Source organism: Dromaius novaehollandiae, unplaced genomic scaffold, assembly GCF_036370855.1.
Source record: "Dromaius novaehollandiae isolate bDroNov1 unplaced genomic scaffold, bDroNov1.hap1 HAP1_SCAFFOLD_194, whole genome shotgun sequence".
NCBI classification, from domain to species: Eukaryota; Metazoa; Chordata; class Aves; order Casuariiformes; family Dromaiidae; genus Dromaius; species Dromaius novaehollandiae.
Genome location: NW_026991484.1, coordinates 14,970 through 37,655, shown reverse-complemented (window position 1 = coordinate 37,655; position 22,686 = coordinate 14,970). Strand labels below are relative to the sequence as shown.

Here is a 22,686-nt window from a genome sequence, read left to right as displayed (position 1 = left end):
GGGGGCACAGGGGACCCCGTGGGGCGTGGGAGACCCCATAGGGCCGCCGTGGGGCATGGGAGCTGCCGTGGGGCGCTGGGGGGGGGGGGCTGCTGTGGGGCCACCATGGGGCGCAGGGGACCCCATGGGGCAGCTGTGGGGCGGGGGGAGCCGCTGTGGGGCACCGTGGGGCTGCCCTGGGGTGCTGTGGGGCACCGTGGGGTTCAGGGAGGTGCCGTGGGGCGCTGTGGGAGGCTGCTGTGGGGCGCCGCGGGGCACTGTGGGATGCAGGGAGCTGCCGTGGGGCGCAGGAGAGGCCCGCTGTGGGGCGCGGGGGGGGGGCCGTGGGGTGCCATGGGGCACGGGGGAGCTGCCGTGGGGTGCCATGGGTCTCAGGAGAGGGCCATTGTAGGGCACGGGGGGGGCTGTGGGGCGCCGTGGGGCACGGGGGGATGTGCCGCAGGGTGCCGTGGGGTGCGGGGGAGCTGCCGTGGCGTGCCGTGGGGCTCAGGAGAGGGCCATTGTGGGACACGGGGGGGGCCGTGCGGCGCCGTGGGGCACGGGGGGATGTGCCGCAGGGTGCCGTGGGGTGCGGGGGAGCTGCCGTGGCGTGCCGTGGGGCTCAGGAGAGGGCCATTGTGGGACACGGGGGGGGCCGTGGGGCGCCGTGGGGCGCGGGGGGATGTGCCGCAGGGCGCCGTGGGGCGCGGGGGGGGTCGCCGTGGGGCACCGTGGGGCGCGGGGGGGGCTGTGGGGCGCCGTGGGGCGCGGGGGGGGTCGCCGTGGGGCAGCCGTGGGGCTCACGCGGTTGTTGTGCTGGGCCTGCTCCAGGGAGGCGGTGAAGAGGAAGCAGCGGCAGGGAACGCCGGCCGCCCGGGCGCAGGCCACGTAGCTGCGGGGGGGGGACGGGGGGACGGGGGGGTCAGCGCCCCCCCAGGGACCCCCCCAATCCCCCCGGGACCCCCCGATCCCCCCGGGACCCCCCCGGACCCCCAGATCCCCCAGGGAGTCCCAGATCCCCCCAGGACCCCCCATCCCCCCAGGACACGCCGGCTCCCAGGGATTCCCCCCCCCCAGTCCTGGAGACCCCCCCCAATCCCGGGGATCCCCCTTGACCCCAGGGATGCCCCGATCCCAGGGATCCCCCCCCCCCCAATCCTAGGGATCCCCCCAGTCCCTCAGGGATTTACCTTGATCCCAGGGATCCCCCCGATCCCTCAGGGAACCCCCCGAACCCTTGGGATCCCCCTTGATCCCAGGGATCCCCCCCCAATCCCAGGGACCCCCTGCCGATCCTGGGGATCCCCCAATCCCAGGGACCCCCCCCACCCTAATCCTGGGGGATCCTGTGATCTCAGGGATCCCCCGACCCCAGGGACCCCCTGCCGATCTTGGGACCCCCCCGACTCCCGGTGCCGATCCCGGGGGTCCCCCCCGATCCCGGGGACCCCCCCCCCGGATCCCAGATCCCCCCCCCGGATCCCGGATCGGGCCCCACCGCTGCCGCGACTCGGGGTCGGGGTTGGTGTTGTCGACGGCGACGCTGCGGCCCTGGGCCAGGGCGGCCTCGCAGGCGGCCACGCACCGCTGCCACGAGCCCAGCGTGTCCTGGGGGGGCAAAGGGGGGTCAGGACCCCCCCCCGGGACCCCCCACACACCCCCGGGGCCCCCCAGACCCCCCTGCAAAACCTCAGCCCCCCCCGGGACCCCCAACCCCCCCCACGGCCCCCCAACACCACGCACCGCTGCCACGAGCCCAGCGTGTCCTGGGGGGGGGAAAGGGTCAGGACCCCCCCCCCGAGCCCCCCAAACCCCCCCGGGGCCCCCCAGACCCCCCTGCAAAACCTCAGCCCCCCCCGGGACCCCCAACACCCCCCTGGGGCCCCCCAATGTCCCCCGGGGCCACGCACCGCTGCCACGAGCCCAGCGTGTCCTGGGGGGGCAAAGGGGGGTGAGACCCCCTCCCAGGACCCCCCCCAGGACCCCCCCGGCTCCCCCTCACCCAGTTGACGTAGGCGTGACCCCCCAGGACCCCCCAGCCCCCCTGTGACCCCCCCAGGACCCCCAGGACCCCCCCTCACCCGGTTGACATAGGCGTAGCCCCCCAGGACCCCCCAGCCCCCCTGTGACCCCCCTGACCCCCCCAGGACCCCCCCGGGACCCCCCCTCACCCGGTTGACGTAGGCGTAGCCCGCCGGGACCCCCCAGCCCCCCTGTGACCCCCCGGCCCCCCCCAGGACCCCCCCGGGACCCCCCCTCACCCGGTTGACGTAGGTGTAGCCCGCCGGGACCAGGTGCCTCTGCAGGAAGGTCGTCTTGCCGGCTGGGGGGGCACGGGGGGGGCAGGGGTCAGCGGGGGGGGCAGGGGTCAGCGGGGGGTCAGCAGGGGGGGGTCGGGGGGTGTCAGGGGTCAGCACGGGGGTCATTGGGGGGGTCGGGGGTCAGCAGGGGGGTTCAGGGGTCAGTGCTGGGGGTCAGGAGAGTTGGGGGGGTCAGTGGGGGGGGCAGTGGGGTCAGGGGTCAGCAGGGGGGTCAGGGGGTCAGTGGGGGGTTGGGGGGGTTCAGGGGTCAGCGGGGGGGTTGGAGGGTTCAGGGGTCCGTGCTGGGGGTCGGGGGGGGGTTCAGGGGTCAGCGGGGGGGCCGGGGGGGTCAGCGGGGGGGGTCAGGGGTCAGCGCTGGGGGTCGGGGGGGTTCAGGGGTCAGCGGGGGGGTCGGGGGGTTCAGGGGTCAGCGGGGGGGTCGGGGGGGTCAGCGGGGGGGTTCAGGGGTCCGTGCTGGGGGTCGGGGGGGGGGTTCAGGGGTCAGCGGGGGGTTCAGGGGTCAGTGGGGGGGGCGGGGGGGTTCAGGGGTCAGCCGGGGGCTCGGGGGGGTTCAGGGGTCAGCGGGGGGGTTCAGGGGTCCGTGCTGGGGGTCGGGGGGGTTCAGGGGTCAGCGGGGGGGTCGGGGGGGTCAGCGGGGGGGTTCAGGGGTCCGTGCTGGGGGTCGGGGGGGTTCAGGGGTCAGCGGGGGGGTCGGGGGGGTCAGCGGGGGGGTTCAGGGGTCCGTGCTGGGGGTCGGGGGGGTTCAGGGGTCAGCGGGGGGGTCGGGGGGGTCAGCGGGGGGGTTCAGGGGTCCGTGCTGGGGGTCGGGGGGGTTCAGGGGTCAGCGGGGGGGTTCAGGGGTCAGTGGGGGGTCGGGGGGGTTCAGGGGTCAGCAGGGGGGTCGGGGGGGTCAGCGGGGGGGTTCAGGGGTCCGTGCTGGGGGTCGGGGGGTTCAGGGGTCAGCGGGGGGGCCGGGGGGGTCAGCGGGGGGGTTCAGGGGTCAGCGCTGGGGGTCGGGGGGGGTTCAGGGGTCAGCGGGGGGGCCGGGGGGGGTCACTCACCTCCGGGGAAGCCGACGGCCACCACCACCTCGGGGCCGGGGGCCACCAGGGCGGCGTCGGGGGGGTCCCAGAGCGGCGCCTCCGGGTCCAGCTGCCGCTGCCGGAGGGAGCCCGCGGTCGGGGGGGACATTGGGGACACGCGGGGGGACGTGGGGACACTTGGTGGCACTTGGTGGCACTTGGGGACACTCACAGGGTCGCAGGCAGGCAGGGTGGAGCGGGCGGGTGCCTGGCCCCGGCACAGAGAGGGGGGACGTGGGGGGACCTGGGGGACATGGGGGGACATTGGTGACACCCGGGATGATACCGGGGACACGCGGTGGCACTCGGTGGCATTTGGGGACACTGGGGGACACTCACGGGGTCGCAGGCGGGCAGGGCGAAGCGGGCAGGCGCCCAGCCCTGGCACATGGGGGTGGGATGGGGGAGGCTGTGAGGACATGGGGGTCCCGGGGGGACATCGGGGACACGCGGTGGCACTTGGTGGCACTTGGGGACACTCATGGGGTCGAAGGCGGGCAGGGCAAAGCAGACAGGCACCCGGCTCCAGGACACGGGGTGGGACATGGGGGGCCATGGGGGGGCCATGGGGGACATTGGGGACATGCCGGGGTACATTGGGGACACGCGGTGGCACTCGGTGGCACTCGGTGGCACTTGGGGACACTCATGGGGTCGAAGGCGGGCAGGGCGAAGCAGGCGGGCGCCTGGTTCCAGGACACAGGGTGGGACATGGGGGGCCGTGGGGGGGCCGTGGGGGGCTGGGGGGACCCGGGGAGACACTTGGGGACACTTGGGGACACGCGGTGGCACTGGGGGACACTCACGGGGTCGAAGGCGGGCAGGGCGAAGCGGGCGGGCGCCCAGCCCAGGAAGAACTCCTCCGGCGTGTGGAAGCGCAGCCCCGCGTTCAGCGCAAACTGGGGGGGGCCCGTCAGCCACTGGGAGCACTGGGAGCCCCCGGGGGGGGGACTGGGGCGACTGGGAGGGGCTGGGGGGGGACTGGGACCCCACTGGGAGGGGACTGGGGGACCCTGGAAGGGACAGGGGGCAGTGGGACCTACTGGGAGCACTGGGAGCCCACTGGGGGAGAACTGGGGCGACTGGGAGGGGCTGGGACCCCACTGGGGGGAACTGGGGGACCCTGAGGGGGGGCTGGGACCCCACTGGGGGGGACTGGGACCCCACTGGGGGGACTGGGGGCACTGGGATGCACTGGGGGGGACTGGGGCAACTGGGAGGGGCTGGGGGGGAGGCTGGGACCCCACTGGGGGGGGATTGGGACTCACTGGGAGAGACTGGGAACCCCTGAAGGGGAACTGGGAGACTTTGGCGGGGGTACTGGGACCCCACTGAGGTGGACTGGGAGCACTGGGAGCCCCCTGGGGGGGAACTGGGCCGACTGGGAGCCCCTGGGAATGGAGATTGGGACCCCACTGGGGGGGACTGGGAACCTCTGGGGGGGAACTGGGAGATCCTGGCGGGGGACTGGGACCGCACTGAGGTGGACTGGGGGCACTGGGACCCACTGGGAGAGACTGGGAGTCCCTGGGGGGAACTGGGAGACCCTGGTGGGGGGACTGGGACCCCCCCCTGGGGGGGAACTGGGGTTACTGGGACACCCCTTGCGGGGAACTGGGAGCCCCGGGGGGGCACTGGGAGAACTGGGGGCACTGGGAGGGGGCGGGAATCCCTGGGGGGGGGCACTGGGAGGCCCGGGGGAGCCACTGGGAGCACTGGAGGAGGCACTGGGAGCCCCGGGGGGGGCACTGGGGGCACTGGAAGCCCCGGGGGGGGGCACTGGGGGCACTGGGAGCGGGGGGGGGGCCGCACCAGGCGGTCGCCGCAGGAGAAATCCTTCTTCTTGCGCCCGGGGGCCCAGTCGGGGGGGCGCCCGGCAGCGTCTGGGGGGGGGCAGCGGGGCGTCGGGGGGGGAACAGCCCCCCGGGACCCCCAGAGCCCCCCCCAACCTTCCTGGGACCCCCAGAGCCCCCCCGGGACCCCCAAACCTCCCCCTGTGGCCCCCAACATCCCCCCAGGCCCCTAGTGCCCCCCCAGTGCCCCCCAATACCCTCCTGGGACCCCCAATGCCCCCCCGGATCCCCAAAGCCCCCCCCCGGGACCTACCTGGCCCCCCTGAAGCCCCCCAGGACCCCCAAAGCCCCCTGGGACCCCCCCCGGCACCCCTGGGCCCCCCAAAGCCCCCCAGACCTTCCTGGGACCCCCAGAGCCCCCCCAGCACCTCCCTGGGCCCCCCCAGGACCCCCAAAGTGCCCCCAAAGTGCCCCTGGGACGTTCCTAGGACCCCCAAAGGCCCCCCGGGACCTTCCTGGGACCCCCAGAGCCCCCCCCAGACCTTTCTGGGAGCCCTGAAGCCCCCCCGGGACCCCCAAAGCCCCCCTGGGATGTTCCTGGGACCCCCAAAGCCCCCCCTGGGCCCCCCCCGGCGCCGCTCACCCCCCACGTAGAAGCTCTTCTCCACGGCCACGGCCAGACCCTCGTTGGCCTGCGGGATAGGAGCCCTCAGCCCCCCCAGTGCTCCCAGTGCCCCCCCAGTGCCCTCCCAGTGCTCCCAGTGCTCCCCCGGCACCCTCAGCCCCCCCAGTGCTCCCAGTTCCCCCCAGTGCCCTCCCAGTGCTCCCAGTGCTCCCAGTGCCCCCCTGCACTCTCAGTCCCCCCAGTGCTCCCAGTTCCCCCCCAGTGCCCTCCCAGTGCTCCCAGTGCCCCCCAGTACCCTCAGCCCCCCCAGTGCTCCCAGTTCCCCCCCAGTGCCCCCCCAGTGCTCCCAGTGCCCCCCCTGCACTCTCAGCCCCCCCAGTGCTCCCAGTTCCCCCCCAGTGCCCCCCCAGTGCTCCCAGTGCCCCCCAGTGCTCCCCCGGCACCCTCAGCCCCCCCAGTGCTCCCAGTTCCCCCCCAGTGCCCTCCCAGTGCTCCCAGTGCCCCCCAGTGCCCCCCTGCACTCTCAGTCCCCCCAGTGCTCCCAGTTCCCCCCCAGTGCCCTCCCAGTGCTCCCAGTGCCCTGCCGGCACCCTCAGTCCCCCCAGTGCTCCCAGTGCCCCCCCCAGTGCCCTCCCAGTGCTCCCAGTGCCCCCCTGGCACCCTCAGTCCCCCCAGTGCTCCCAGTACCCCCCAGTGCCCTCCCAGTCCCCTCCCCAGTGTGCCCAGTGCCCTCCCAGTGCTCCCAGTACCCCCAATGCCCCCCCAGTGCTCCCAGTGCCCCCCCCCGGCACCCTCAGCCCCCCCAGTGCTCCCAGTACCCACCCAGTGCTCCCAGTGCCCTCCCAACATCCTCAGCCCCCCCAGCGCTCCCAGTGCCCCCCCAGTACCCTCCCAGTGCTCCCCCGTGCTCTCAGTGCCCTCCCACCAACCTCAGCCCCCCCAGTGCTCCCAGTGCTCTCCCAGTGCTCCCAGTGCCCCTAAATGTCCCCCAGCCCCTCCTCCCAGTACACCCAAACTTCCCCCAGTGCCCCCCAGCCCCTCCCAGTGCTCCCAGTACCTGCTCGCACGGGTGCTCCCACATGCCCACCCCCCCGGCTCCTCCCAGTCCCTCCCAGTCCCTCCCAATGCCTCCCAGTGCTCCCAGTACCTGCTCGCACAGGTGCTCCCACATGCCCACGTCCCCCAGCTCCTCCCAGTGCCCCCCCAGTCCCTCCCAGTGCTCCCAGTACCTGCTCGCACAGGTGCTCCCACATGCCCACATCCCCCAGCTCCTCCCAGTGCCCCCCCAGCCCCTCCCAGTGCCTCCCAGTGCTCCCAGTACCTGCTCGCACAGGTGCTCCCACATGCCCACGTCCCCCAGCTCCTCCCAGTGCCCCCCCAGCCCCTCCCAGTGCCTCCCAGTGCTCCCAGTACCTGCTCGCACAGGTGCTCCCACATGCCCACCCCCCCGGCTCCTCCCAGTGCCCCCCCAGTCCCTCCCAGCCCCTCCCAGTGCTCCCAGTACCTGCTCGCACAGGTGCTCCCACATGCCCACGTCCCCCAGCTCCTCCCAGTGCCCCCCCAGTGCCTCCCAGTGCTCCCAGTACCTGCTCGCACAGGTGCTCCCACATGCCCACGTCCCCCAGCTCCTCCCAGTGGCCCCCCAGTCCCTCCCAGTGCCTCCCAGTGCTCCCAGTACCTGCTCGCACAGGTGCTCCCACATGCCCACGTCCCCCAGCTCCTCCCAGTGCCCCCCCAGTGCCTCCCAGTGCTCCCAGTACCTGCTCGCACAGGTGCTCCCACATGCCCACGTCCCCCAGCTCCTCCCAGTGCCCCCCCAGTCCCTCCCAGTGCCTCCCAGTGCTCCCAGTACCTGCTCGCACAGGTGCTCCCACATGCCCACGTCCCCCAGCTCCTCCCAGTGCCCCCCCAGTGCCTCCCAGTGCTCCCAGTACCTGCTCGCACAGGTGCTCCCACATGCCCACGTCCCCCAGCTCCTCCCAGTGGCCCCCCAGTCCCTCCCAGTGCCTCCCAGTGCTCCCAGTACCTGCTCGCACAGGTGCTCCCACATGCCCACGTCCCCCAGCTCCTCCCAGTGCCCCCCCAGTGCCTCCCAGTGCTCCCAGTACCTGCTCGCACAGGTGCTCCCACATGCCCACGTCCCCAGCTCCTCCCAGTGGCCCCCCAGTCCCTCCCAGTGCCTCCCAGTGCTCCCAGTACCTGCTCGCACAGGTGCTCCCACATGCCCACGTCCCCCAGCTCCTCCCAGTGCCCCCCCAGTGCCTCCCAGTGCTCCCAGTACCTGCTCGCACAGGTGCTCCCACATGCCCACGTCCCCCAGCTCCTCCCAGTGGCCCCCCAGTCCCTCCCAGTGCCTCCCAGTGCTCCCAGTACCTGCTCGCACAGGTGCTCCCACATGCCCACGTCCCCCAGCTCCTCCCAGTGCCCCCCAGTGCCTCCCAGTGCTCCCAGTACCTGCTCGCACAGGTGCTCCCACATGCCCACGTCCCCCAGCTCCTCCCAGTGCCCCCCCAGTGCCTCCCAGTGCTCCCAGTACCTGCTCGCACAGGTGCTCCCACATGCCCACGTCCCCCAGCTCCTCCCAGTGCCCCCCCAGTCCCTCCCAGTGCCTCCCAGTGCTCCCAGTACCTGCTCGCACAGGTGCTCCCACATGCCCACGTCCCCCAGCTCCTCCCAGTGGCCCCCCAGTCCCTCCCAGTGCCTCCCAGTGCTCCCAGTACCTGCTCGCACAGGTGCTCCCACATGCCCACGTCCCCCAGCTCCTCCCAGTGCCCCCCCAGTGCCTCCCAGTGCTCCCAGTACCTGCTCGCACAGGTGCTCCCACATGCCCACGTCCCCCAGCTCCTCCCAGTGCCCTCCCAGTCCCTCCCAGTGCTCCCAGTACCTGCTCGCACAGGTGCTCCCACATGCCCACGTCCCCCAGCTCCTCCCAGTGCCCCCCCAGTGCCTCCCAGTGCTCCCAGTACCTGCTCGCACAGGTGCTCCCACATGCCCACGTCCCCCAGCTCCTCCCAGTGGCCCCCCAGTCCCTCCCAGTGCCTCCCAGTGCTCCCAGTACCTGCTCGCACAGGTGCTCCCACATGCCCACGTCCCCCAGCTCCTCCCAGTGCCCCCCCAGTGCCTCCCAGTGCTCCCAGTACCTGCTCGCACAGGTGCTCCCACATGCCCACGTCCCCCAGCTCCTCCCAGTGCCCCCCCAGTCCCTCCCAGTGCTCCCAGTACCTGCTCGCACAGGTGCTCCCACATGCCCACGTCCCCCAGCTCCTCCCAGTGCCCCCCCAGTCCCTCCCAGTGCCTCCCAGTGCTCCCAGTACCTGCTCGCACAGGTGCTCCCACATGCCCACGTCCCCCAGCTCCTCCCAGTGCCCCCCCAGTCCCTCCCAGTGCCTCCCAGTGCTCCCAGTACCTGCTCGCACAGGTGCTCCCACATGCCCAGCACGGGTTTGCGGTAGATGCCCGGCCCCGTTGCCACCAGCACCTGCGCGGAGGGATGGGGGGGTCACGGGGGGGGGGGCACAGGGTGGGGGTCCCCGGGGGGGGGTCCTCGGGGTGGGGGTCCCTGGAGCGCCCTGGGGTGGGGGTCCTTGGGGTGGGGGTCCCCAGAGCCCCCGGGGTGGGGGTCCTTGGGGTGGGGGTCCTCGGGGTGGGGGTCCCCAGAGCCCCCGGGGTGGGGGTCCTTGGGGTGGGGGTCCCCGGGGTGGGGGTCCCCAGAGCCCCCGGGGTGGGGGTCCTTGGGGTGGGGGTCCTCGGGGTGGGGGTCCCCAGAGCCCCCGGGGTGGGGGTCCTTGGGGTGGGGGTCCCCGGGGTGGGGGTCCCCAGAGCCCCCGGGGTGGGGGTCCTTGGGGTGGGGGTCCCTGGTGTGCGGGTCCCGGGGGGGGGGTCCCTGGAGCATCCCGGGGTGGGAGACCCCGGCGTGGGGGTCCCGACAGCACCCCGGGGGGGGTCCCTGGGGGGGGGGGTCCATGGGGTGGGGGTCCCCGGTGTGGGGGTGTCCCCAAGGGGGGATCCCGGGGGGTCCCCGGGGTGGAGGTGTCCCCTGGGGGGGGTCTCGGGGGGGTCCCCGGATGCCGGGGTCCCTGGGTGGGGGGGTCCTGGGGGTGGGAGTCCCCGGGGGGGGGTCCGTGGGGTGGGGGGTCCCTGGTGTGGGGGTCCCCGAGGTGGGGGTCCCGGGGGGGTCCCCAGAGCGCCCCAGTGTGGGGGTCCCCGGGGTGGGGGTGCCCGACGTGGGGGTCCCCGGGGTGGGGGTCCCCGGGGGGGGTCCCCGGGGGGGGGGCTCACCTGCAGGGGCACCCCCAGGCGCTGCCCCACGGCCTCCACCTTGGCCTTGAAGGCGTCGGGGCGCAGGCGGCCCCGGGCGATGCCCAGCTGGTTGCTGAAGACGACGATCTGGGGGGCCAGACGGGGGGGGGGTCAGGCCGGGGGGGGGCCTGTGGGGCAGGAGGGGGAGCTGGGGGGGGCCTGTGGGGCAGGAGAGGGGGCTGGGGGGGGCGTTGGGGGCAAGAAGGGGGGCAGAAGGGCAGGACTGGGGTGTGAGGGGGGCTGTGGGGCAGAAGCGGGGGCTGTGGGGGGGCAGCAGGGGGGCAGAATGGGGTTCTGGGGGGCTGTGGGGCAGGATGGGGGGCTTGGGGGGCAGAATGGGGTTGTGGGGGGCTGTGGGGCAGGATGGGGGGGCTTGGGGGGGCTGTGGGGCAGGATGTGGGGCAGGGGGGCAGAATGGGGTTGTGGGGGGCTGTGGGGCAGGATGGGGGGCCTTTGGGGGGGCTGTGGGGCAGGATGTGGGGCAGGGGGGCAGAATGGGGTTGTGGGGGGCCGTGGGGCAGGATGGGGGGCTTTGAGGGGCCATGGGGGGCAGAAGGGGGCAGAAAGGGGCTGTGGGGCAGGATGGGGGGCCTTTGGGGGGGCTGTGGGGCAGAAGGGGGGGCTGTGGGGGGCAGGAAGGGGGTAGAATGGGGTTGTGGGGGGCTGTGGGGCAGGAAGGGGGGCTGGGGGGGGCAGGAGGGGGTTGTGGGGGGCTGTGGGGCAGGATGGGGGGCCTTGGGGGGGCCGTGGGGGGGCCGTGGGGCAGGCCGTGGGGCGGGGGGGCCGCCCACCTTGTACCCGTCGTTGTGCAGCTGCTTCAGCTTCTTAGGGATTTCGGGGTACAAAATCCTGGAAAAAAGCAAAATAACCGGGGGGGTCACCCCGAAACAGCGCCCAGGGCCCCCCCCGCCCCCCAAGCGCCCCCCCCCAGCCCCCCAAGCGCCCCCCCGGCCCCCCCGCGCCCCTCACCGCCAGTCGTCGGGGCCGGTGGGGAAGACCTTGCCCGACTTGGTGCCGATGAGGGTCCCGTCCAGGTCGAACCCCGCGATCTGGGGGGGGCAAAAAGCGTTAAATCCCCCCCCTCAAAAAAGGGGGGGGGACCTAAAAGGGGGGAAAAACCCACAAAATGGGGAAAACTGCCCAAAAAGGAGAAAAACCCTCCCCAAAAAGCGGGAGCCCCCCCCCCCAAAAGGAGAACACCTCCGAAAGAGGGATAAACCCCCCCCAAAAGAGGGAGACCCCCCCCAAAAGGAGAACCCCCGCCCAATGGAAATCCCCCCCATAAAAGGGGAAAAGCCCCCCCAAGAGAAGGAGAACCCCCCCGGAAAGAGAGAGAGTCCCTGGAAAAAAGAAAAAGACCCTCCCCAGAAGAAGGACCCCCCCTAAAAAGGAGGAACCCCCCCAAAAAGGAGGAACCCCCCCAAAAAGGAGGAAATCCCCCCCAAAAATGGGGGGACCCCCCCAAGCTTGGAAAATCCCCCCCAAAAGACACAACCCCCCCCAAAAGGGATGAAAACCCCCAAAGGGGGAGAAAATCAGGCAGAGACCCCCCAAAAAAGGGGAAACCCCCCAAAATAAGGCGTAACCCCCCCCCGGAAAGGGGGACCCCCCCCCCCGGAAAGGGGCAGTACCTGGGCGCGGGGCCGGACGCCGGGGGCGGTGAAGACGAGCAGGGAGCCGTGCTGCTGCCAGAGGGGGGGCGAGGGGGGGCCGGGGCCGCCGCCGGGGGGGTCCGGGGGGTCCGGGGAGTCGGGGCGGGGCCGCTTGGGGGGCGGGGGGGCCGCGGGGGGGGCCCGGGGGGGCCCCTCGAAGCGCAGCTCGTGCCGGTGGCACCCGTTGACCAGCCAGAGGGGCTCCCCGGGGCGCAGCGTGGCCGAGCCCCCCCGGCCCAGCGCCGCCCCCCCCACCGAGGTGGGGTTCACCCCCCGCTGCGGGGGGGGGTCAGCACCGCTAGCGCCCCCCCGGCACCCCCGAACGCCCCCCGGCCGCCCGCAAACACCCCCCGAATAACCTCCCCCCGGCAGCCGGGGCGGCCTGAGAAACACCCAGAGTCACCCCAAATACACCCAGAGTCACCCCAAATACACTCAGAGTCACCGCGAATACCCCCAGAGTCACCCCGAATACACCCAGAGTCACCCCAGGTACCCCCAGGCACCCCAAGTACCCCCAGAGTCACCCCAAGTACCCCCAGAGTCATCCCGAATACACCCAGAGTCACCCCAGGTACCCCCAGGTACCCCAGGTACCCCCAGAGTCACCCCAAATACACCCAGAGTCACCCCAAATACCCCCAGGCACCCCAAGTACCCCCAGAGTCACCCCAAATACACCCAGAGTCACCGCGAATACACCCAGAGTCATCCCAGATACCCCCAGGCACCCCAAGTACCCCCAGAGTCACCCCAAATACACCCAGAGTCACCCCAAATACCCCCAGGCACCCCAAGTACCCCCAGAGTCACCCCAAATACACCCAGAGTCACCGCTAATACACCCAGAGTCATCCCAGATACCCCCAGGCACCCCAAGTACCCCCAGAGTCACCCCAAATACACCCAGAGTCACCCCAGGTACCCCCAGAGTCACCCCACATACCCCCAGGCACCCTGAATACACCCAGAGTCACCCCAAATACACCCAGAGTCACCACGAATACACCCAGAGTCACCCCAAGGATCCCCAGGCACCCCAAATACACCCAGAGTCACCCCAGATACCCCCAGAGCCAACTCAAGTACCCCCAGTCGCCCCACACACACCCAGACTGACCCCAGAGTCACTGCGAATACACCCAGAGCGACCCCAAACACACCCAGAGTGACTCTGAATACACCCAAACTGACCTCGAATACCCCCAGTCACCCTGAATACCCCCAGTCACCCCAAATACCCCCCGAACTCCCCAAACCGGCCCCGATCCCCCCCCGGCCCCACCTGGGTGACGCAGGCCGTGCGCTCCGCATAGTTGGCCACGATCTCCACTGTGGGGGGGGGCCAAGGGGGGGTGAGAAACGGGGACCCCAGGGACCCCCCCGATCCCCCCCCATCCCACAGCCGGGCACCGGGATGGGGGGAGCAGAGGGGCCCTGGGGGGGGGGCTCGATCCTGGGGGGGGTCCCAGGGGTGTCCAGTGGCCCTAGGGGACCCTGGGTGCCCTAGGGGGGTCCTGGGTGGTCCAGGGTGTTTGGGGGGGCCCCAGGGGTGTCCAAGGTGCCCTGGGGGGCTCCCACGGGTGTCCAGGGTGCTGTAGGGTGCCTTGGGGGGGTCCCAGGGGTGTCCGGTGCCCCTGGGGGGGGCCGCACAGGGTGTTGGGGGGCCCCTGAGAGCCATGGGGGGTCCCAGAAGTGTCCAGGGTGCCCTGGGGGGGTCCCAGAGGTGTCCAGGGTGCCCTGGGGGGTCCGTGCAGGGTCTTGGGGGGGTCCCGGGCATCCTGGGGGGGTCCAGGGGTGTCTAGGGTGCTTTAGGGGGTGGAAGGGTGCCCCGGGGGGGTCCAGGGGTGCCTGGGGGCCCCTTGGGTGCCCCGGGGGGGTCCTGGTGCCCCGGGGGGGGTCCCAGGGGTGTCCGGGATGCCCGGGGGGGGACTCCATTGCCCCGGGGGGGCCCCGGCGGTGCCCGGTGGTGGCTTCCCGGTGCCCCGGGGGGGCTCCACGAGGTGCCGGGGCCACCGAGGGGGGGCCCGGGGGTGCGGGGGGGCCCGGGGGTGGCGGGGGGGGGGTCCGTGTGCGCCCGGGACGCACCCTGGCTGCGGGAGCACTTGCGGTCGGTGACGCCGGTGAGGGGCCCGCGGCCCAGCAGCACCGGGACCCCGTCGGGCAGCGGCACCGGCCCCGCCGCGCCCTGCAGGAAGCAGCGCATGGCCCAGCCGGCACCGGCGGGGCCCAGCCGGGACCAACCGGGACCAACCGGCACCGACCGCGCCGCGTCCGGAGCCCCAACCGCCCCCGCGGCCGCTCCGCGGCACCGGCCCGCGCGCACCGGAAGCACCGCACGCGCCACTTCCGCCCGCGCCGCCAACAAAGGTTCCGGCCGTCGAAGGTTCCGGGGGCGGAGCCGGGGCGGCCCCTGGCGGCGCCTGGTGGGGACGGTCCTCCGCGGGCGCCGCGGTCCTCCTGGGGGGGGCGCTCGGCCGCGTGACCCTTGGGGGGGGGTCTTGGGGGGCTCTGTCACGTGACCCTTGGGGGCTCCTGGGGGGTCTCTGTTACGTGACCCCCCCCCCGGACGCCTGGGCCCTCTTCCCCCCCCCATTAACTTTGAATGACTTTATTTCTCGTTAATTAGCGGCGTCGGGGAGGAACGTTAGTGAGGGGGGGAACTGGGAGGGACTGGGAGGATGTGGGGGAGGACTGGGAGGAACTGGGAGGGACTGGGGGGACACTGGGAAGATCTAGGAGGGACTGGCAGGAACTGGGAGGGACTGGGGGGACATTGAGAGGATCTTGGGGGGAACTGGGAGGGACTGGGGGGACTGGGAGGGACTGGGAGGATCTTGGGGGGAACTGAGAGGGACTGGACTGGGACTGGGAGGGACTGGGGGGACATTGAGAGGATCTTGGGGGGAACTGGGAGGGACTGGGAGGGACTGGGAGGATCTGTGGGGGGACTGGGAGGGACTGGGAGGATCTGGGGGGCAGTTGGGGAGGGACTGGGAGGGACTGGGGGGGGCAGCTGGAGGGTCCATGGGGCGCTGTGGGGCTGTGGGGGGTCCATGGGGTGTCTGTGGGGTGCTGTAGGGTGCTGTGGGTGGTCCATGGGGCCGTGGGGCGCTGTGGAGCTGTGGGGGTGTCCATGGGGTGCCGTGGGGCTGTGGGGTGTCTGTGGGGTGCCGTGGGGCCGTGGAAGGTCCATGGGGAGCTGGGGGGCCGTGGGGGGGCCGTGGGGCCCCGTGGGGCCATGGGGTGCTGTGGGGGTCCACGGGGTGTCCGTGGGGTGCTGATGGGTGCCGTGGGGTGCTGATGGGTGCCGTGGGGCACCCCATAGCCCTGCGCCTGTGGGCGGCCCCACACCATGGGGTGCTGTGGGGTGCTGTGGGGCACCATGGGGTGCCGTGGGGCGCCCCATAGCCCTGGGCCTGGGGGCAGCCCTGCACTGTGGGGTGCTGTAGGGTGCTGTGGGGCGCCGTGGGGTGCCTGGGGGTGCTATGGGGTGCTGTGGGGTGCCATGGGGCTCCGTGGGGCACCGTGGGGAGGAGCCGCCCCGGGGGGGGGAACGATCCGTCCCAGGGGGCCGAGCCGGGGCCCAGGCGTCCGGGGAGGGGGGGGCCTGGGCCCCTCCCACCAAGGGGGGGGCACCCGGATGCCTGGGCCCCTATGTCACCCCCCCACCAGCTGTCACCCCCCCCCCCCCCCGCCTGGACCTAAAAATAACCCCGTGACCTCAGCGGCCTGGCGCCAGCCCGGGCGGGGGGGGGGGGGGGCGCGGGGGGGTCGTGTTGCACGGGGGGGTCGTGTTGCACGGGGGGGTCACACGAGGGTCTCGCACAAGGGCCTCACGTGGGGGTCTCGCACGAGGGTCTTGCACGAGGGTCTCGCACGAGGGCATCGCATAGGGGTGTCGTACGGGGGGGGTCTCGCATGGCCGTGTCACGTGGGGGGGGTCTTCCATGGGGGTCTCGCACGGGGGCCTCGCACGGGGGCCTTGCACGGGGGTCTCACGCGAGGGCCTCGCACGGGGGGTCTCACGCGAGGGTCTCGCACGAGGGTCTCGCACGAGGGGCTGCCGCGCGTGTCTTTGGGGGGGGGACACAGACCCGGCGCCGCCCCCGGGGGCCTGAGTCACCAGCCGCCTTTATTGGCCGCGTTACAGCGCGGGGGGGGGAGCAGGGGGGGGCGTCGCACGAGGAGCGGCAGTCGTGCGAGAGCGGCAGTCGTGCGAGAGCAGCAGTCGTGCGAGAGCAGCGTCAGGTCGCGGCAGCTGTTTGGGGCCGGTAACGGGAGAAGGCGGCGGGGGGGGCGGCGGGGGGGCTGGCGCGCACGTCCTCGTGCGTCCTCGTGCGTCCTCGTGCGTCCTCGTGTGGCCTCGTGCACACGTCCTTGCACGTGTCCTCGTGCACACGTCCTCGTGCACACGTCCTTGCACACGTCCTCGTGCACGCATCCTCGTGCACGCATCCTCGTGCACACATCCCTGTGCACACGTCCTTGCACGTGTCCTCGTGCACACGTCCTCGTGCACACGTCCTTGCACACGTCCTCGTGCACGCATCCTCGTGCGCGCCTCTTCGCGGGCGCACGCTTTTTGCATGCGCCCTCGTGCACACGTCCTCGCACGCGTCCTCGTGCGTGTGTCCTCGTGTGTGCGTGCTCACGGGCGCAGCCTTGGGCGTGCCCTCGTGCACGTGTCCTCGTGCACACGCCTTTACGTGCACGTCCTTGTGCGCACGTCCTTGTGCACGCATCCTCGTGCAAATGTCCTTGTTGCCCGTGTCCTCGTGCACACATTGTCACCCGCATGCCCTCGTGCACGTGTCCTCGTGCACGTGTCCTCGTGCGTGTCCTGGCGCACACGTCCTCGTGCACGTCCCCGCGCCCTCGTGCACACGCTCCCCCCGCCGCCGCCTGCTCACACCTGCGTCACCCGCCGCCACCCTGTGCCGCGGACCGCCGCCGCACCGCCAACCGCCGTCGCGCCATCAACCGCCATCGCACCACCAACCGCCGCACCGTTGGCCACCGCTGCGCCACGGAGCATCGTTGCATCGTGAAGCCTCGTTGCGCCGCCGACTGTTGCACCGTCGACCATCCTTGCACCATCAACCGCCATCGCACCATGAACCATCGTTGCACCATCAACCACCGCTGCGCCACGGAGCATCGTTGCATCATGAGGCCTCGTTGCGCCGCCGACTGTTGCCCCGTCAACCACCGCTGCGCCACGGAGCATCGTTGCATCATGAAGCCTCATTGCGCCGCCGACTGTTGCACCGCCAACCATCCTTGCACCATCAACCGCTGCTGCACCATCAACCACTGTTGCATTGTTGACCGCCGTTGCGTCATTGACCACTGTCGTGTCGTTGACCGCCATCGCATCGTTGACCACCGTTGCGTCGTTGACCACCGTTGCGTTGTTGACCACCGTTGCGTCATCAACCGCCATCGTGTCGTTGACCACTGTTGCGTCGTTGACCGCCGTTGCGTCATCGACCACCGTCGCGTCATCGACCGCCGTCGCGTCGTCGCCCGCCGCTGCGTTGTCGAGCATCGCGGCGCCGTCGCCCTTGCGCGGGTGGCCGGGCGACGCGGGCGCCGGCGCCAGGTCGCGGCGGTAGAAGCGGCTGAAGTTGGCGGCGATGACGGGCACGGGCAGGGCGAGGGTGAGCACCCCGGCCAGGGCGCAGAGGGCCCCCACCAGGCGCCCGGCGGCCGTCACCGGCGCCATGTCGCCGTAGCCCACCGTGGTCATGGTGACGACGGCCCACCAGAACGCGGCGGGGATGGAGGCGAAGGGGCCGCCGGGCGCCGCCGCCTCGGCGAAGAAGACGGCGCTGGCGAAGAGCACCACGCCCACCAGCAGCGAGAAGACCAGCAGGGCCAGTTCCCGGCGGCTGGCGCCCAGCGCCCGGCCCAGCACCCGCAGCCCCCGCGAGTGCCGCGACAGCTTCAGCACGCGGAAGACCCGCACCAGGCGGGCGGCCCGCAGCGCCGCCAGCCCCCCGCCGCCCGCCGCCGCCCCCAGCGCCACGAAGTAGGGCGCGATGGCCGCCGCGTCCACCAGGTTGAGGGCGTCGCGGAAGAAGGCCGCCTTGCTGGGGCTGGCGGCCAGGCGCGCCAGCAGCTCCACCGAGAACCAGCCCACGCACAGCGTCTCCGCCGCGAAGAAGGGGCCGCCCGGGCCCCCCAAGCCGCCGCCGCCGCCGCCGCCGCCCCCCGACGCCCAGCGGCTCCCGTTGGTGCCGGCCGCCAGCGCCTGCGGGGCGGGAGGAGCGGTTAGGGGGTGCCCGGACACCTGGGCCCCCTGGATATGGGGTCGTGGAGGGGGTTAAGGGGTGCCCGGACGCCTGGGCCCCCTGGATATGGGGTCGTGGAGGGGGTTAGGGGGTGCCCGGACGCCTGGGCCCCCTGGATATGGGGTCGTGGAGGAGGTTAGGGGGGCCCGGACGCCTGGGCCCCTTCCCCGTGGAGGGTTGGGGGGTGCCCGGACACCTGGGCCCCCTGGATATGGGGTTATGGAGGAGGTTAGGGGGTGCCCGGACGCCTGGGCCCCCTGGATATGGGGTCGTGGAGGGGGTTAGGGGGGCCCGGACGCCTGGGCCCCCTGGATATGGGGTCGTGGAGGGGGTTAGGGGGTGCCCGGACGCCTGGGCCCCTTCCCCATGGGACATGGAGGGGGTTAGAGGGTGCCCGGACGCCTGGGCCCCCTGGATATGGGGTCGTGGAGGGGGTTAGGGGGTGCCCGGACGCCTGGGCCCCTGGATATGGGGTCGTGGAGGGGGTTAGGGGGTGCCCGGACGCCTGGGCCCCCTGGATATGGGGTTATGGAGGGGGTTAGGGGGTGCCCGGACGCCTGGGCCCCCTGGATATGGGGTTATGGAGGAGGTTAGGGGCACCCGGACACCTGGGCCCTCTTCCCCATGGAGCGTTAGGGGGTGCCCGGACGCCTGGGCCCCTTCCCCGTGTGGGGTTAGGGGGTGCCCAGACGCCTGGGCCCCTGGATATGGGGTCGTGGAGGGGGTCAGGGGGTGCCCGGACGCCTGGGCCCCCTGGATATGGGGTTATGGAGGAGGTTAGGGGGGCCCGGACGCCTGGGCCCACTTCCCCGTGGAGGGTTAGAGGGTGCCCGGACACCTGGGCCCCCTGGATATGGGGTCGTGGAGGAGGTTAGGGGGGCCCGGACGCCTGGGCCCCTTCCCCATGGGACATGGAGGGGGTTAGAGGGCGCCCGGACGCCTGGGCCCACTTCCCCGTGCGGCGTTAAGGGGGGTTAGGGGGGGCCCGGACGCCTGGGCCCACTTCCCCATGCAGGGCAATGGGGGTGAGGGGGTGCCCGGACGCCTGGGTCCCTTCCCTGTAGGGCGTGGAGGGGGTTGGAGCCCACCCAGAGGAGGAGGAGGAGGAGGAGGAGGAGGAGGAGGAGGAGGAGGAGGAGGAGGGAGGGGCCACGGCACTCCCAGACACCCGGGTCCCACATCGGGACTGGAGCAGGAGGAGGAAGAAGAGGACAAGGAGGAAGAAAACGAAGACGAGGAGGATGAGAAGAAAGAGGAAGACAAGGACAAGGAGAACAAGGAGGAAGAGAACAAGAAGGAGGCGCATGAGGAAGAAGAGCAGGAGAAAAAGGATGGGGAGGAGGAGGATGACGATGACGGCAACAAGAAGGATGAGGATGGTGAGGAAAAGGAAAACAAGGAGGAGCAGAAGGGTGAGGAAGAGCAGGAAGAGGATGAAGAAGTTGAGGATGAGGATGAGGAGGACAGGGAGGGTGAGCAGGAGGAAGGCAGGAAGGAGGAGAACAGCGACGAGCAGAGCGAGAACAAGAAGCATCATGAAGACGAGAACGAGAAGGAGCATGAGAACAAGGATGGTGAAGAGACGGACAAAGAGAACGAACACAAGGAGGTGGGTGAAGATGATGAAGATGAGAAAGACAAGGAGAATGAGATCAGGAGCAAAAAGGATGGGGATGAGAAGAACGAGGAGGATGAGGAGCATGAGGATAAAACACACAAGGATGAGGAAAACAAGGATGAGAAAAACAAGAAGAAGGAGGACAAAGAAGACGAGAAAAGTAAAGAAAATGAAGACAAAGAGAATGAGGACAACGAGAAGGAAAACGGGAAGATGAGAAGCATGAAGACGAGAAGGAGGAGGAGGAGGAGGAGGAGGAGAAGGAGGAGGAGGAGGAGGATGAAGACGAGGAGAACGAGGAAGGTAAGGAGAATGAAGACGAGAATGACGAGGACAAGAACAAGGAGAACGATGAGGACAAGGAGGACGAAGATGAGGAGGAGGAGGAGGAGGAGGACGACGAGGACGAGGAGGAGGAGGAGGAGGAGGATGAAGACGAGGAGAACGAGGAAGGTAAGGAGAATGAAGACGAGGAGAATGACGAGGACAAGAACGAGGAGGACGACGAGGACAAGGAGGACGAAGATGAGGAGGAGGAGGAGGAGGAGGAGGAGAACGAGGAGGTTGAGGAAGATGAAGACGAGGAGGAGGAGGAGGAGGATGAAGACAAGGACAAGGAGGACGAGGAGGACAAGGAGGAGGAGGAGGAGGAGGAGAAGGAGGCGGTGCCGGCGGGCGCGCTCACGGGCAGCGAGGGGTCCTGCTCGTCCCGGAACTCGGGCAGCGTCTCCAGGCAGAAGATGACGATGGAGACGAGGATGACGAGGACGGAGACCAGGGCCAAGGCCCGGGCGGCCTGCGAGCTGTCGGGGTACTCGAAGAGCAGCCACACCTGGCGCAGGAACCGGTGCCGGGGCAGCGGCCGCTCCTCCTCGGGCAGGAAGCCTTCGGCCTCGCGCAGCCGCCCCACCGCCTCCTCGCCCAGCTGGTAGAAGTGCAGCTCCTCCAGGAAGACGTCGAGGGGGACGTTGGAGGGCCGCCGCAGCCGCCCCCCGGACTGGTAGTAGTAGAGGACGGCGTCGAAGCAGGGCCGGTGGCGGTCGAAGAAGTACTCGCGGCGGCGGGCGTCGAAGAAGGGCCGCCGGCGCCGCGGGTCGCCCAGGAGGGTGTCGGGGAAGCGGCGCAGCGTCCGCAGCTGCGTCTCGAACCGCAGCCCCGCCACGTTGATGGTCACCCGCTCGCCGCCGCCCTGCGGCTCCGCCATGGCCGCCGCCCCGGCCGGACCCTCGGGTGGTGCCGGCGACCGCGGTGGGGACGCGCCTGGGGGTGAAGGGGACCCTCGTGGGGATGGGGACCCGCCTGGGGATGGGGATGGGGACCCTCCTGGTGATGGGGACCCACCTGGGGATGGGGACCCACTTGGTGATGGTGATGGGATCCTACCTGGTGATGGGGACCCACTCGATGATGGTGATGGGGACTGTCGTGGTGATGGGAACCCACCTGGTGATGGTGACAGGACCCTTCTGGTGATGGTGATGGGGACCCGCTTGGCAATGGGGACCCACCCGGTGATGGTGACGGGATCCTACCTGGTGACAGGGACCCTCCTGGTGACGGTGACCCACCTGGTGATGATGATGGGGACCCTCCTGGTGATGGGGACCCTCCTGGTGATGGTGATGGGATCCTACCTGGTGACGGGGACCCTCCTGGTGACGGTGACCCACCTGGTGATGGTGAAGGGGACCCTCCTGGTGATGGGGACCCTCCTGGAGATGGTGATGGGATCCTACCTGGTGACGGGGACCCTCCTGGTGACGGGGACCCACCTGGTGATGGTGAAGGGGACCCTCCTGGTGATGGGGACCCTCCTGGTGATGGTGATGGGATCCTACCTGGTGACAGGGACCCTCCTGGTGACGGGGACCCACCTGGGGATGGCAATGGGGACCCTCCTGGGGATGGGGACCCCCCCCCAGTGAGGGTGATGGTGCCCCGGGGGTCCTCGGGATGCGGTGGGGCCCCTTTGGCACCGGTGCCCCCCCTAAGTCCTTGGAGGTCCCGTGGGGTCTCTACGGCTATGGGTCACCCCCTAAGTCCTTGGAGAGCCCACGAGCCCCCCATGGCCATGGGGCACCCGCTGAGTCCTCGGGGGTCCCAAGTGTCCCCTACAGCTATGGGGCACCCCCGAAGTCCTTGGGAGTCCCAAGTCACCCTTAAGGCACTGGGTCACCCCCTAAGTCCTCAGAGGTCCCACGGGGTCCCAACAGCTATGGGGCACCCCCTAAGTCCTCAGAGGTCCCACGGGGTCCCAACAGCTATGGGGCACCCCCTAAGTCCTCAGGGGTCATACAGGCACCTTAAATCTCTGGGTCACCCCCTAAGTCCTCAGAGGTCCCAGGGGGTCCCAACAGCTATGGGGCACCCCTCAAAGTGTTGGAGGTCCCAGGTGTCCCGCTACACCTGTGGGTCACCCCCTAAGTCCTTGGAGGTCCCGTGTGGCCCCCTATGGCTATGGGTCACCCTGACCCCCATGGGGTCCCTGTCACCGGGGTGTCCCTGACCCCACTGTCCCCACGTTGTTACCGGGACATCCCCAACTACACCGTGCCCACGTTGTCACCGGGGTGTCCCCAACTACACCGTCCCCACGTTGTCCCTGGGACTTCCCCAACTACACCGTGCCCAGGTTGTCACTGGGGTGTCCCCAACTACACCGTCCCCACGTTGTCACCGAGACGTCCCCAACTACACTGTGCCCACGCTGTCACCGGGGTGTCCCCAACTACACGGTCCCTGCACTGTCACTGGGACGTCCCCGTCCCCACCGCCGCTTGTCACGGGCCACCGTCCCCACGTCACCGAGGTGTCCCCACCGCCGCCTCCCGCGTCACCGTGCCGTCCCTGGGCTGTGGGGTCCCCGTCACCGGGACGTCCCCGAACCCCCGTCCCCCAGGGGCGTCCCCCACCGCCGCCCCCCCGGGGTGTCCCCCACCGCCCCCCCCGGGGTGTCCCCGTCCCCCCCGTCACCGGGGTGTCCCCGACCGCTGTCCCACCGCCGCCTGTGTCCCGTAAACACCCGCCCGGCCCCGGCGGTGT

General features: G+C 71.2%; 2 protein-coding genes across 2 annotated transcripts; both read right to left on the bottom strand.

The window, feature by feature from the left end:
* Positions 1-709: 709 nt before the first annotated feature.
* On the bottom strand, positions 710-14,087 carry PNKP (polynucleotide kinase 3'-phosphatase; the record flags this gene model as incomplete). Its single annotated transcript, XM_064504538.1, has 14 exons — positions 13,819-14,087; positions 13,016-13,062; positions 11,710-12,006; positions 11,048-11,127; positions 10,870-10,927; positions 10,058-10,165; positions 9,186-9,257; positions 5,798-5,846; positions 5,174-5,244; positions 4,168-4,260; positions 3,341-3,437; positions 2,241-2,302; positions 1,478-1,587; positions 710-871 (listed from the first exon to the last, which is right to left on the bottom strand). Coding segments are annotated over exons 1-14 (1,424 nt in total), but the record flags the coding sequence as incomplete, so codon positions are not given.
* Positions 14,088-16,639: 2,552 nt separating this feature from the next.
* Positions 16,640-20,848, bottom strand: LOC135326772 (potassium voltage-gated channel subfamily A member 7-like). The gene is made up of 2 exons (XM_064504537.1): positions 20,262-20,848; positions 16,640-17,906 (listed from the first exon to the last, which is right to left on the bottom strand). The coding sequence occupies exons 1-2, from the start codon at positions 20,846-20,848 to the stop codon at positions 16,640-16,642; spliced, it is 1,854 nt and encodes a 617-aa protein (XP_064360607.1).
* Positions 20,849-22,686: the final 1,838 nt, after the last annotated feature.

Bases quoted from the DNA above. Each gene is read 5' to 3' on its own strand.
- LOC135326772 (XM_064504537.1), bottom strand. From the start codon at position 20,848: ATGGCGGAGCCGCAGGGCGGCGGCGAGCGGGTGACCATCAACGTGGCG. The intron at 17,907-20,261 runs CTTGTCCTTGTC...GGGGGGCCCGGG, and splicing joins TCCTTGTCCTCCTCGTCCTC to CGGCCCCTTCTTCGCGGCGG.